At 41.3% G+C, this 15139-nt stretch overlaps 1 protein-coding gene across 12 annotated transcripts in view; it reads left to right on the top strand.

The window, feature by feature from the left end:
- KLHL32 (kelch like family member 32) overlaps positions 1-15139 on the top strand; it is a 209316-nt gene that overhangs the window by 138950 nt on the left and 55227 nt on the right. For 8 of the 12 annotated variants that reach the window (XM_070450085.1, XM_070450090.1, XM_070450081.1 and 5 more), the window contains one exon: positions 4430-4645. The exons of 2 other annotated variants lie outside the window; for them this stretch is intronic. In XM_070450085.1, the coding sequence (XP_070306186.1) occupies positions 4430-4645 (216 nt within the window). Of the gene's footprint in view, positions 1-4429; positions 4646-15139 lie in introns of those variants that run through there. 2 more of the 12 variants (XM_070450086.1, XM_070450093.1) reach the window with 2 other exon arrangements.

The raw sequence follows: 15139 nt of genomic DNA, 5'->3' as shown, positions 1-15139 counted from the left end.
CTTTGGGGACCCTGCTGTGGGGACAGAATGTGGTCATTCTCCAAGAAGGGGGATATAGGAAAAGATGCAGGTTTGCAAAATATAAGTTCAGCATTGGTTTGTTGAGTTCAGTATGTCTGTGGAATATCCAAGAGAAGATGTCCTCTTATCGGCAGTTGGGAAAATGAATTCAGAGCTTAGGAGAGAGGTTTGGGCTAATAATACAGATGTGGGAGGCCTTAACATCAATCAATTTATGACTCAGTTTATGACTCAATTGCATGGTTTTTTACTGGGCTTGCCTCCTTTTCCCTGACTTACTGGTGCAGCTTATTTAAGACTTTGATACATGAAGGGACCAGATTCTTCACTTTGCCCTCCTTGCATCAATGATGAATCAGGGTTTATGGATGCCAAACAACAGTGCTCAAATGTACTTAATGGTTCCCTGCCTGCCAAATCTACTGTCTGCTTTCTATGGACCAAGCTGTGTGGTGCTTTTCTCTCATCTCTATAACAACCCTATGAACTGGGTGGACTCTCCATTTTGTAAATGAGGAATAACAGAGGTTCAGTGTCTGATCCAAGGTCATAGCCAACAATAATAATAATTAACACACTGGATTTGAACCAGGTCTACCTGATTCTGTGGGCTTTGCTCTTTTCCACCAACCTGGATTGCCTCTGAGTGCCTGTGGCTGCTGATGGTTTGTTCTGCTCCTGAATACAATTGTCCTTTCTCTTTCTTATATGTATAAAAGAGTTATTTCAAAAAAAGTCGAGAAATATGTACAGAAACATTAATAGTGATTATCTCTGCATGGTGAAATAGGAATGATTTTTGTTTTCTTTTCCATACTTTGTACTTCCTGAGTTTTATGAAATGAAGAAATATATTACTGTTTATAACCAGACACATAATGGCACTATTTCCATAACAGTGATGATTTTTTTTTTTCATGCAGAGAATTATAGGTGAATATTCAGTGCAGTTTAACCATTGCTTCCCACCTCCCCCATCACATTAATGGGAATCCTTAAAAGCAGCATTAATTTTTGTTTGCACATGGTCTTAGCCAATAGAACAAGAAGTGATGATTTTGCTCAAGACTCCCATGAGCACATGGCCCCAGTAGGAGGGATGTGTATTGTGGTATCAAGACCTCAGTGAAGGTTTTCTTTTTTCCTCTCAATTCTCCACTTTACACAGTGTGACTCCCGAGGTGCTAAGTATGCATAGCAAGGGGAACCAGGAGCTTGGACAGAGAGAGCACTGGCGATTTGGGGAAATTATGCTCTTAAGCAGAAGAGAGGAGAAATGAAAAGGTAAAGGCAGGGAGCAGACTTTTAACTGTGTTTCTCTTCTACACCAGTATATGTTAGTTGAGTTTGCCCTTTCTCTTCACTCAAGCCTTGACACTTGTCCATGTAGCCTTCGTTCTCCACTAATATCAAATGCTTTGCTAGATTGGATTTGGGAGTGATATAAAATCACACCCTTAGGAAACAAAAATATTTCAGGACTGTGGGAGTAGGAATTAAATGATTACATTCAAAAGGAACACAGCAGAAGAAAAACACACTTTTTAAAATCCCGTATTAAGTTAATTCTCTGGTCCTCTGCAGTTTTGAACTGGACTGACTTCTAATCAGAAGAAACCCAGTATCTCTATACAGAGATACTTAAAAAAGAATATTTGATTGCACTGCATAATCCAGCCCCAAACTCATGGCGTGTACACCGTTTTGGCAGGATGAGTGGGAAAAAAACACTGCCCTGTGCTGTGCGCGTTCATCTTTTCCTTTGCCGAGCTTGGCGGCTCCTGCCTCTGCGCAGGCCGTCCTTCTGCGCAGTGCTGCCGGCTGCCCCGCTGAGTTGAGGCGAGGTTTGGGCGAGCGCCCCGGTGCCTGAAAGGCGCCGACACCCCAGGCTTCTGAGGGGCCGCAGTGACTTAGCAGTAGTGGCCCAGTCGCTCAGCTGCGTCCGACTCTGCGACCGCATGGGCTCTGCGGTCCGTGGAGTTCTCCAGGCCAGAATACTGCAGTGGGGAGCCTCTCTCTTCTCCTTGGGATCTTCCCAACCCAGGGATCAAACCCAGGCCTCCCGCATTGCAGGCAGATTCTTTAGCAGCTGAGCCGCCAGGGAAGGCCTCAGAGTGACTTACCTGGAAGCTAAAATCATATCCAGGGCCCAGAAGCAGTTAAACTTGCTTCCTAGATGTACTGACTAGAAATAACTTACTCATTCCAAGAAGATGGTCCTAAAGTTGGCTGTAGAAGCTCCACGTGCAAGGGTTACCTATTCTTTCCTTCCATAGTAGAACTTACCAATCTGGAAAGGTAAGACTTGGAGAATGAGTTTAAACAGTACTTAAAAAAATTGGTACTGGAGGCAGAATCTGCAGTATTCCTTTGATAAAGTCTGCTGAATGGAAAGCCAGCATATTTTAATTGAGTGGCTGTGAGTGGATCCTTAGATATTTTGAGTTGTAATGAATTTTAGTGGTTAACTGTGGTAAACCTCATTTCAAAGACAAGTTATTTATTCTTTTTCAATTGTGTTGGCAAATAGAGCTATTAAGAGCCAGAATCTTATGTCTGATTCCTGAAGTCGTGTAGCTTGACTCCTGTTAGGAATGTAATTAAAGTGTCATCTCCCACCAAAAGAAATAGAATCTAAAGAAAAAGAATCAGGTGACTCTGATGATGATGCAGCTGTTACTCCAAGACCTGTTTTTACATCTTCACTATACTTTTCATTATTTAGAAAAACATTGTACAGTAGAAACATAATGGAAGTCATATATGTTAATTTTAAATTTTCTAGTAGCTGCATTAAAAGTAAAAAAAAAAAGGTGAGATTAATGATAATATATTTAATCTATATCCAGAGTAATACCATTTCAAGATATAATCAATATAAAAATTATTAATGAGACATTTTACATTCTATTTTTCTTACTCTTTGCTTTCATATATGTTTAACATTATGCATGCATGCTTGGTCAGTCACTCAGTCTTGTCAGACTCTTTGTAACCCACCAGGCTCCTCTGTCCATGGGATTCTCAGGCAAGCAATACTGGAGTGGGTTGCCATTTCCTCTTCCAGGAGATCTTCCCAGCTCAGGGATTGAACCCATGTGTCCTGCATTGGCAGGTGAATTCTTTACCACTGCGCCACCTGGGAAGCCCATGTGTAACACTTACAGCACATCTCAAATCACACTGGCTACATTTCAAGTGCTGAATAGGTACATGTGGCTGGCTAGTAGGCTGCCAAGCTGGACAGTGCCAGTTTAGAACAATTCCTTTAAACCTTAAACTATTATGGAAACAGATGCATTAGAATATATAGGTTTTAGAAAGAGTTCCTAATACTTTTTAGATTACTAAAAATAGGGCTAAGTATGTTGAAAATAAATCAGTCAGTGAAGTAAAATAGCCATCTGATGGTGTTCTGCATTCCTTAAGTTACTGGGAAATACTGTGATAATACATGTTGAAAATCAATCAGTCAGTGAGTAAAATACTGATTTGATGGTGTTCTGCACTCTTTAAGTCATTGGAGAATATTGTAATAATAATTGCAAGTTGAAAATGAGGAGAACTAGGACAAAGCCTACTTTCAGTCTGCTTGAAATAGGTAAGTTTTCTATCAACAAACCTGCGTTCCCAATATGGTTCTTGCAGAGTTACAAGGCAGAGGTTTCATAGATGTTCTGGCTTCTGGGGGCATTATTTTATAGCTTGGCTATGAGTTTGAGAACTTGTAGAGACAGGTAAAATCCCACCCCACCCCCTCACAATGAAGCATTGCTACGGAAGCTCTGAAAAGATTGCCATTGACTGAATTGTTGAGGCTTCCAGAAAGCAAAGAACAATTATAAATCGTTCATCTCAGGTGGATTCAGTATAGAATTACTCAGGCCAGGAATCTTTTCTGGGAGATTTCCTCATTCCCCGAGACTTTACATGTAAAAATCTTTGTTTTAGTTCATTGTCAGTTGTTTTTAACTCTGTGTTTAATTTGGGATTTTGGAAAAAGAGTAGGGCTCCCATTCTACCTGCCCTCATTTTATCTTTAGTGGAAGAAATGTGTCACCTGAGAGCTTTAAATGAAAACATTGCTTTCATTGGGAAAATGTTCCTAAAAGGTTGCAAAGTAACATTTTTGCCAGTGAAACCAGAAACCCTTCCCTACCTTTTATTAAGACGTCTTGAAGTACATGGGTTTTAAGAGGGACAAAAGAAGGGGAAAAAAATGTTGAATTCTAGAACACCAATTCTCTGCCCAGATCCTCCTCATGAGGATTTTGTTGTTTTGTATAGTTCCCTTTCTCCCACTCCTGTGATGCAAACTTCAGGGAGTCTGAATTTCTTGCTTATTCTTTCTTGGATTGATTTCTAAGAAATCTTTTTCCATTTTTATTTTTATTTTTTTGACACCCAGGAATTAAATAGCTTTAATTACTTGGATCTGTACAGACTTGCTGACCTCTTTAACCTCACTTTGTTGGAGAAGGCAGTGATCGATTTCTTAGTGAAACACCTCTCTGAGCTCCTGAAGAGTCGGCCGGAGGACATTCTAACGCTGCCTTATTGTCTGCTTCAGGAGGTTCTGAAGAGTGACCGCCTGACCTCCTTGAGCGAAGAGCAGATCTGGCAGGTAAGGGCGCTCTGCATGGGTCCTCCTTCGGCGCGAAGTCGTGGAATGATTAAAAGTTAAGGGATTGAGGAACAGAGACAAGTATTTTGTCTGGTTTGCTCCACACTGGAGTTGAAGTCTTAGAAGTCGTGTCCTTGATGGGCAAGTAATTGGGGAGCACCAGCCCTTGAGGCTCCATCCTGCTCAGCTTAGCTGAGCGAATCACAGGCAAGATTCCTCAGACCCTCACCAGAACCTAAGGGGGTGACATCAGAGAGAGTCAAGGGGTTTTATCCTCTTGCCAAACATAGTTACTGAAGCTGAATATGAGAAGGACAGGTTGTAAAGTGGTATTTATGCCTATTTAAGACCAATGGAATCAGAATAAATTCTGGGCTTTCCTGTAAACAGTTCAGAAACAAGCCTTTATGCAGTAGAGAGCAGCTGGGGCCTTAAATGAGACGAAGCTCTTTCTGCTTCACACTGGGAAAATCTCTTTCCTTCCTTCGTTCTGTGCTCGTTGCTGTTTTCCTATGCCCTGCCTTTTCGCCTGACATAGCATTCCTTTCAGGTACCCTTTGTTTAGGGGACAGAGGATGTTTTGTGTTTTCAAGTTGATTATTCCGTTGAAATCCATTGTGCTCATCTGCAGTGACTGTACTTGAACAATCCACACAGTGTCTTTGGAAAACTGTCACCACACAGTCACCACAGTCTGACTGTTTTCCAGAGATAGTCAGAGTCCATCTTCCCCCGCTTCTCCTTATACTTTCCGTCTTCCTCTCTGAAGCAGTGGCTAGCCATCTTGTTACTTCTTGGATTCCATACCTTCAAGATTTCATGGTCATTTGAAAAATGTTTATATACAGCATACAAGGGAAAATATGAAGTCTTCTATTAGCTGATGAGGCACCTTGTATCTTATCAGAAGACATTCAGAGATTTAATTCTGGCTGAAATGGAGTCATAGATAGTTGTGAATTATCCAATGTCTGATTCTCTGGTGGTGGTGATTTAATTGCTAAGTTGTGTCCAACTCTTTGTGACCCCATGGACTATATATAGCCTGCCAGGCTCCTCTGTCCATGGGGATTCTCCGGGCAAGAATACTTGGGGTGAGTTGCCATTTTCCTTCTCCAGGGGATCTTCCCGACCCAGGGATCAAACCCACGTCTCCTGCATTGAGAGGCAGATTCTTTACCACTGAGCCACCTGGGAAGCCCACATCTGATTCTACTGATGGCTAGTTTTCCTGATGCCTTTCTCCCGAATTTCTTTCTCTTACTTTAATCAGCAACTTTCCTCTTCACCACTGCTTCCACCTGTGAGGGTAAGAGCTGCGGTGTCCTGAGGGCCTTCCAGGACCCAGGCTCTTTGCAAACTTACTAACTTATCATCACAACAGGCCCGAAGGGTGGCTGTTATCATTCCATCCTCCGGACAAGCAAAATGAGGCTTCAAGTGTCTTGCCTCAGGGTTACAGAGCAGAGCCAGGCTTCAAATCCATGTTTGCTGACACCTGCCCTCATCTTTCAAGTATTCCACGCTGTCTTGACAAAATATAAGTGAAAAAAACAAGCCACAAATTATTTTCTGCTTCTTAGGTATATCTCATAATGTTTGTTCAGGCAGAGGTCAGAAGTCTTGGTGAGGATGAGTTTGGGCTATGAATTTTAATTATCTGTGGAAAGCACAAATCATCAGAATTACTCTGGTTAATTCAAAGTGAGGAATTGTCATATTTTTCTTGACTTCCCAAAGGGAAAAAGACTTAGAATGAATTCTGCATTTGATTATTTCTAACCAAGTTGAGATGTGGGCCAACCATCCTTGTGGCTTCTGTCTCTTTTTGTGGCATGGTTGAAAGCACTGCCAGATATCAACACGGTAATGTACAGATGTGCCAGTGTCCAAAAATTTCACGGTATTCACATAGGAGTTACTGTAATTGCCTCTCTAAAGGTCACTAATATTATAATGTAGAATCTCAAAAGCTGCTTTCTGCTGCAGGCAGTATTTTCTTAGACCTGGTCCTAAAGAAAGAATTAAAAAACTCACAGAAATATTATCAATTTAGGCATTCAACGGGCAATAAGAAACTGTTTTTGCATTATCTTAGTAAATAAGTAATTCCCTTGTACTCAACCCAATAGAGAAAAATCAGATCAGTCCAGTTATATCACCTCAAGTATAGTTAAGTTCATCATTTTTGCTGAGGTTATACTGGTAATGCAATATACCAGGGAAGAATCTAATATTCAGCCCAGGGTGAAGATTGGGTATGCCAGAGGATTAGTGTCAGGGTGACTTTATAGAAGTGAAACTTGATGGACAGGTTGGAGACAGATCTACAGAATCTCATTAAATTGCTGAATTGTTCATTACGGAACGTTCTCACTGTAATAAAGTGCTCATTGACTTTGACAAATCCCTATCCCACGTCTTAAAGAAGATCAGTGAATCTTAGGGGTGTTGGGGAGGAAACAGAGAATTGGCTCAAAGTAGGACAAGTAATAGAAGAGCGGATGAAGGGATGGTGCTGTTTGATTATGTGCAGCTGGTGACTTAGGTGAGCGCTCAGTAAACACACACATTCGCGCTTACACATGTGGCCCTTCCACTCTCTGATCTACTGGTGATGTAATCCGGGATATCCGCTTCATTTGGCAAAAGGCCCAATTTTTATTATTCACCATACTTCACACAATTTGGTTCTAAAGACATGTCATAAGAACTGTCACTTTATCCTGACTGAACAGACTTTTTTTTTCTTTTTCCTGCTGTCCCTTATCCAGTCCCTTTCCTGCTAAAATGTGCTAAAGCCCGTGATAACCATTCTGTGCATCTGAAAAACCTATTGAAATCCCCTGATTTCTGCTCTCTTTTCTTCTACCTGACCTTTTAAAACTTTATCTTAAGTCTTCTCTCTCACAGAGGCTTCTTCATCCCCCCTAAACAATTATTTTCTCCCTTCCATAGCCTGAAACTGCTGGGTCTGTTCATTAACTTCACTTTATATCCACAGGGACAGTTGAGACTTTACTGTGTATACACTTTGGATATATAAAGACAGAGAAGTCCCCTCAAAAAAAATCTTTTTTTTTTTTTTTTAAATTCAGTTCAATTCAGCTCAACAATTTGGTGTTAGAGTTCAAGGCCAGCAATTTCTCAGATTCCAGATGAAAGATACCAAATTGGTTATTGGGTTCAAAGAAAGAGGAGACTAAAAACGAGCCAATCAGCGGAGGAGGAAGCATGGGGCGTGAGGTCACTGGCATCCATGACCTGGCAGATCTCCACCAGTTTTATTTTGCTTTCAGGTTTTAGCTTTGACTTAGGACTTGGTTTCAGCAGGGGCCTGTTAAATTTCTCTCCTTAGATTCAACATAATAGTTTCAGACTACTGAGCCAGGGGTCCTGCTCTAAAACTTAGAGTGAAACCATGAAACAGTTCCATTCCACTCCCACATATTGGGTCTGTTCTTATTTCATAGGAGGTACTGGATAATCTGTTTTTTTCCTCAGGAAGGTATACTGTCTGCCCTTTCTTTTTTTTTTTTTTTTTTTTTTTTTACTGCAGTCTCTTTTCTGAGAATAAAGGGGAAGTTACCTTCTGTGACAGTGTGGTTTGTAGAGAAACCTATATATTATGTAAATTCTTGTATTTGCTAGCATAGGGAGAAAGTGTGGCTGTCCACCTATCAGTATTTTTTTTTCAGCTGCACCACATGGCATGTGGGATCCTAGTTCCCTGACCAGGTATCAAACCCACAACCCCTGTGTTTGAAGTGTTGAGTCTTAACCACTGGACTGCCAGGAAGTTCCTATTCATCAGTATAAACTGAGCACCTACTAAATGGCCCAAACCACTAAATGTGAGGCAGAGTACAAGCTAGCTAACTGCATTTCCCTCTCCTAATCCTCACCCCAATTGGGAGGGATCCTTCTGGTTTTAAACCATTACCCAGCTTTCCGGATTATTATTTCGTCTCTGAAGTAGCAGAAACAAGGATATTTAAAAATGGGTACAGTAGATTGTTGAATTACAAATGAGTATTTATTGTTTACCTGTTATGTGCTCGGCACAGTTTTAGAAGTTAGATCCTGGGATAAAAAGCTGTTTAAAAGTGTTCACTTGTCTGGTTAGAGAGATTTAGCTTAGCTTGATTTCTGAACAGGGAAAAGTTTTGTTTATCTTTAATTCTTAATTAACTGTTTCCTACTTTCAGTGAAAAGCACTTATTATTAAATAAGTGTTAATTATACATCAGTGGTTTTCATCCTTTACTAACCTTGGCTTGAGGGCTCCTCCTTATATTTTGAGCCTAATTTTGCTGGACTTCAGTAGATAATAAGAGCAGATGATTCAGTGGTCACATCATTGATGTCAGACACGACCAGACCTTGGGAGGGAAAGTCTTTTTTATCCCAGTCATGTCCCGTTTTAGTTTGGCAAAGATGAACCATGTCATGTGGTTTGGGGCTGGGGGAATTGGAGTGGGTAATCATGTTTACATTTGTCTTTGATTCTTCATCCCCAGAGCCAGAGGCTGTACCTGTAGGGTTTGTGTTGAATGCTACCTTCTTGTTCTCTTACACTCTATAAATAATGAATTAAAAACAATAATGTATAGTTTTCATATTAAAATGTATTGAATGGATAATAAGGCGTCCTACTATTCCTATAAAAGGCTGGATTTATTCTAAGAAAATTGGTATCCTAAGTGAGTTCCACCTTTTAAAACAGCATTTTTTTCTTGTGTTTTAGTTTGAAATTTGCATCTGTAAGTCATACTGTTAGTAACACATTCACTTTATATCTCTAGAGATGTAAGTCATATATTGTTTAGAGTAGTCAACAACCTCTGATGCAGTGATTTTTTTTGACAGGCCCCTCCTGGGCTTTTATCTACTCCACAAACTACCCACCTTAGGTTTGATTTAATTATTTCCCTCAAAAGGAGTCCCAGAAAGTGAACCCAAACAAAAAGCTACTGTCCCTTTATAGTTGGAAAATAGAGGACACTAGCGATGTGCTCAGCGTTCGTCTTTTATCTCTAAGATGATAAACTGTCCCAGATGCACCTCTGGCCAGGGAGAAGGAAGGACTTCAAACAGTACTGTGTGTCCAACAATACTGTCGTAACACTTCACGTTTGAATATCACATCCCGGTTTCCAGAATGCGCCTGCATTTTGCATTGCTTTGTGTTCCTGTGGCGCAAATGGGGAACCTGAAGTAACAGAGCTAGAGATCAAATTCACGTCTTCTCATTCTTGGGTTTTTCCCACTTTGGCCCATAGCTCCCAAGTTCACAAGTGAAGCACAAAAATACTTGGGGTGTGGTAGACACAGAGGTGCATCAAGTTGGTCCTGTGACTTGAAAAGAAATCAGGAAGGGCTTGGCTGTCGCTGTTCCCTGGTGTGGTGCCAGCAGGTTGAAGGGGTGGTGGCCAGCTCTGCGCCTTCACGCCTGTGGCCTGTGGCTGACTCTGACTCTCTGCTGCCTCTGCTTAACTGGGCACCCCCACCCACTGCCTGATTGCTTCCCAGTGGGGACTGACCTCTGCCAAATACAGTAGTGATTTCTTTGCTAATTTGGGGTGTGTTGAAATGGTATGGGTGGATTGGAAAACGAATTTCTTTTGCTTGGACATATGAACATCACCCAGTATCCCTTTGCCTTTTCTTCAGTGCTTGATTCATTGTTAATTCTTTTTTTAAATATTTATTTATTTATTTGGCTGCACTGGGTTTTAGTTGCAGCATGTGGGGTCTTCTTTAGCTGTGGCGTGTGGGATCTAGTTCCCTGCCTGGGGATCGAACACAGGCCCCCTGCACTGGGAACGCAGTGGAGTCCTAGCCATCGGACCACCAGGGAAGTCCCTCATTGTTCATTTTTGTTCATTGTATGTCCTCTCTTAACAGCTTTGCAAACCTTTGTCAATCACTGCAGTAGAGTCCAAGCCTCAAAAAAATTAGACAGTGGGTGACCATTTAATCAAAAAGCTCCATAAGCAGTGTCCTCGTTCTTACACTTGGTAGCTGGAAATGAAATAAAATATCGTGGCCTGAGAACTCTTATCCTCACCCCCTGATTACAGTCTTTCGTTATATCCCTACCCTTCCTTAGTTTAATTTCATATATGCGTGTAATATTAGCATTTTTTCGGAGAGGCCCTTTCTGGGCATCTTAACTAAATCTGTACCATTTCTCAGTTTTCTTCCTGAAGCTTCTGGCAGTCCCTCCCAGATACTTACAGTCTTTTCTGCAAATGTTATGAGGGCATCTTCACTTCCTTTTTCCTAGATGCTACCCTGAGAATAAATAGTGGTTCGTTCACATCCCAAATAGCGCTGTGCCTGGAGGACGTTTGATCCTGGGAGTGCCCCCAGCTGGACACTGAGCCCTTCTGCTATTTCAGGTCTTGGTGCCCAGAGGGCCAGAGTGTAGTAGTCAGTCATTTGTCCTGATCGCCATGTGGCTCATTCCTTGTGAGGACTCATCCCCGAGGAGCATGTCTAGTGGTCCTGCTGTTGTTTGTCTGGACTGTGTGCCTTGGAGAGACGCACGCCACATTCGTTTCAGAGGGACTTTGCTCCAGCTAATCCTCAGTGCTGGAGCTGTGCGCTGTCAGGGCAGTGATTATCAGAAATTACAGGAGACCTGACTTGTATTCATGTGCTGCTGTTCCCATGAGTTAATAGTTTCTTTTTCCTTCCTTTTATTTTGTTTTAAATGAGCACAACAGAACAACAAGGTGATTTATGAGATATGACATATTTATGTTCTCTGCTTCTAATTTTCATTGTGATTCATGTTGTTTCCAGACTGATATTTTTGTTGTTGCTGCTGTGAGAAGGAAAAAGATGACTGGAGAGTATTACTTATGCATTGGTAGCCTGCAGTCATATTGCTGCTACCTGCGTTATCAGGGATTTAAAAATAAAACCCAAGCTGTATGCTAAACATGAGGTAGAAACCTCGAGGCCAGGCACAGAAGTTCATCAATAATGATAACAGCAATAATAATTTTTACAATCCTTAGAGAGCTTTTTACATTTTAAGCCATTTTTACACACATCATTTCATTCAAGTCTCCCATCAGCCTTGTTAAGGTCGGTAAGGCAACGCTCACCCAAATTTTAACAGGTGAGGAAATGAAAACTCATGGAGGACAAGTGATTGACCCCCTTCACAGTATGGTTTCAGTGGAGGTCTCACTGTGTCCTCTTCAAATACTCCAAGTCACTAGGAAAACAGAAACTCAGCGTACCTGATACAGGTTCTCAGAAGGCGAACCGATTTGTTGCTCTATAATGCGTGAGCCAGCAGTCTACATTTCCTAATAAGTTACCAGTTTTCACTCTCACCTGTTGTGCTGCTTTGTGGGAGGTTGCAAAAATGACTCTTAATAAAAGTCATACAAAAAAGTGTCGCTGAGGTCTTTCTTTTATCAGAGCCTGGAAAATTGAGGCTCTAGATGGTTTGATGAGAAGGAGTGAAGGGAGGACTCGGGCAGAGGTAGGGAACCACCTTCCATTCCTTGCAGGTACAAAGTGATCAAGTGCAGGAAGAGACAGCCCATGGTGGAGGATCACTTAAAATCCGATCAGGAGATTTGGATCAGTGTGAAAAAGATCTTAGAACACAGCCCTGCAGACTGAGTGATGGAAAGTCTTCAGACTGTTGTGAGAGTGAGGATGGGTCAGATGGAAATTCTTAACCCTGATATCTTCATTTTATACCTGAATATTAAAATTGAGAAATTTATGTAGTAGAAAATGACATCTGGGTAATGGCCTACATGTGGGATTTAAGAGAAAGGGAGAAAAATATTAATTTATTAACACTGATAAATGATAGTGTCTTTCTGGCAGCAATGAGCCTGTACCCCATGTCTTGCATTGCCAGACTATTTCTATAGGAATCCTTACCAGGCCAGTTGGGTGCCCGTTGCCATGGTGTTTGTGCCAGTTGGCCATATCAGACCATGGAGGTTGCCTGTTCTGGTTATTCTAGAGGAGAGGCTCTCAACTTAGCCATGGAGTGACCCAGAGGCTCTAGGTTTGTTTATATAACAAAGAGATGTCTGGGGAACCTTTGGCATTTTTTTTTCCATTTATTTTTATTAGTTGGAGGCTAATTACTTTACATCATTACAGTAGTTTTTGTCATACATTGAAATGAATTAGCCATGGATTTACATGTATTCCCCATCCCAGTCCCCCCTCCCACCTCCCTCTCCACCCGATCCCTCTGGGTCTTCCCAGTGCACCAGGCCCGAGCACTTGTCTCTTGCACCCAACCTGGGCTAGTGATCTGTTTCACCCTAGATAATATACATGTTTCAATGCTGTTCTCTTGAAACATCCCACCCTCGCCTTCTCCCAGAGTCCACAAGTCTGTTCTATACATCTGAGTCTCTTTTTCTGTTTTGCATATAGGGTTATTGTTACCATCTTTCTATATTCCATATATATGTGTTAGTATACTGTAATGGTCTTTATCTTTCTGGCTTACTTCACTCTGTATAATGGGCTCCAGTTTCATCCATCTCATTAGAACTGATTCAAATGAATTCTTTTTAATGGCTGAGTAATATTCCATGGTGTATATGTACCACAGCTTCCTCATCCATTCGTCTGCTGATGGGCATCTGGGTTGCTTCCATGTCCTGGCTATTATAAACAGTGCTGCGATGAACATTGGGGTGCACGTGTCTCTTTCAGATCTGGTTTCCTTGGTGTGTATGCCCAGAAGTGGGATTGCTGGGTCATATGGCAGTTCTATTTCCAGCTTTTTAAGGAATCTCCACACTGTTTTCCATAGTGGCTGTACTAATTTGCATTCCCACCAACAGTGTAAGAGGGTTCCCTTTTCTCCACACCCTCTCCAGCATTTATTGCTTGTAGACTTTTGGATAGCAGCCATCCTGACTGGCGTGTAATGGTACCTCATTGTGGTTTTGATTTGCATTTCTCTGATAATGAGTGATGTTGAGCATCTTTTCATGTGTTTGTTAGCCATCTGTATGTCTTCCTTGGAGAAATGTCTGTTTAGTTCTTTGGCCCATTTTTTGATTGGGTCATTTATTTTTCTGGAGTTGAGCTGGAGGAGTTGCTTGTATATTTTTGAGATTAATCCTTTGTCTGTTGCTTCGTTTGCTATTGTTTTCTCCCAAGAGACGGCAAACTCAAGCCAAATAAACAAAGGGAACCGCTTTAGAAAGGACTGGCATTTATTTTTAAATGCCGACATCCTTTCACTCTGCTTCACTCAGCCCTGCCTCCAGGACTTTGGCTACAGGTAAAACTAAAGAATAACATCTCTCAACTTACCTGAAGGGGAAAGGTGGCCATTCTAAGATAGTAATCATGGGCAGTCTTCAGATATATGAATAGTTGCGGTTCTCCTCTTTAATAGGACCACCTCTTTGTTACTTGGGGGTGCCACATTGGAGGAATGCAAACAGATTTCAATATTCCAGTAGACAAAACATAATCAGAAAGAAAAATTCTCTTAGGTAAGAAATCTTTGATGAGTTCTAAAGATAAATAGCACAGGCTTTTGCATTGTTCCTCTTTGTCTATAGGAAGTCAGTTTCAGTAAATGGTACAGATACTACTTATGCTTCAAGAACAGAAGCTAAAAAGAGCGGGGCCAGCTGGAGGCTGAATGCACTTATCTTCTTTGTGTGTGTTCTTGTTGATGAGAAGTGCCCACACACCAACTCCTCTGGCCACACAAGGAAGTCAAGTAATTGAAGTAGTGATGGATGGTGCGCTGAAGTTTAAACATTTTAGGGGGACCTATCTTATTAACACTTTAATACAAGTGAGCATAATATCATTAATTTTGATTAATTCATTTGCTCTTAATATAGCTTTTAATTTGTAATTCTAGGTGAATTACAATGTAATTTGGCATTAATTATACTAAATTGACTATAAGTCAGCCAATCACAAGGGGAAATTACTCACAGCTGAAAGTAAAACTGGAATTCTCCATCCAGAAAGGACAGCGCTTAGTTAAGAGGCAAATAGACTTTAGACATCTCTCTCTTTGGCTGTGAGAATGACATTGAATCTGCCGAGGGCTGTAAGCAATTTCTTATTCTGCTCACTGCTGGGACTGTATGCTCTGGAGTGAAGCCCAACACAGAGAGTAAATAATAAAGTAAACAAAGGGATTGATTTGTCAGGTTGCCGGGTCTCCTGAAGAATCTTTCTGTTCTTCCCATCTCTTGTACGATTTAAGCCACGTAGAGGGGCTGTGTAGTGCTTTCGAACGATGAATTCCACACCTCTTGGATTCAAGAGGTTAGAACAGACACTGACCCAGGTCGGCCTGCTTTTCATCCTCCTGGTCTGTGAACCAGCGAAGGAAATTCTCTCTTAAATCCCACGTGCTGACAGTGTCCCAAAGCCACTCTTTTTTTCTTTTTTAATATATATTTTTATTTATCTATTTATTTGGCTGTGCTGGGTCTTGGTTGCAGCATGTGGGATTTA

This window comes from Odocoileus virginianus, chromosome 19 (genome assembly GCF_023699985.2).
Source record: "Odocoileus virginianus isolate 20LAN1187 ecotype Illinois chromosome 19, Ovbor_1.2, whole genome shotgun sequence".
NCBI lineage: Eukaryota > Metazoa > Chordata > Mammalia > Artiodactyla > Cervidae > Odocoileus > Odocoileus virginianus.
Note: the sequence above shows the minus strand (reverse complement) of the source record. Positions and strands in the feature narration are given on the sequence as shown.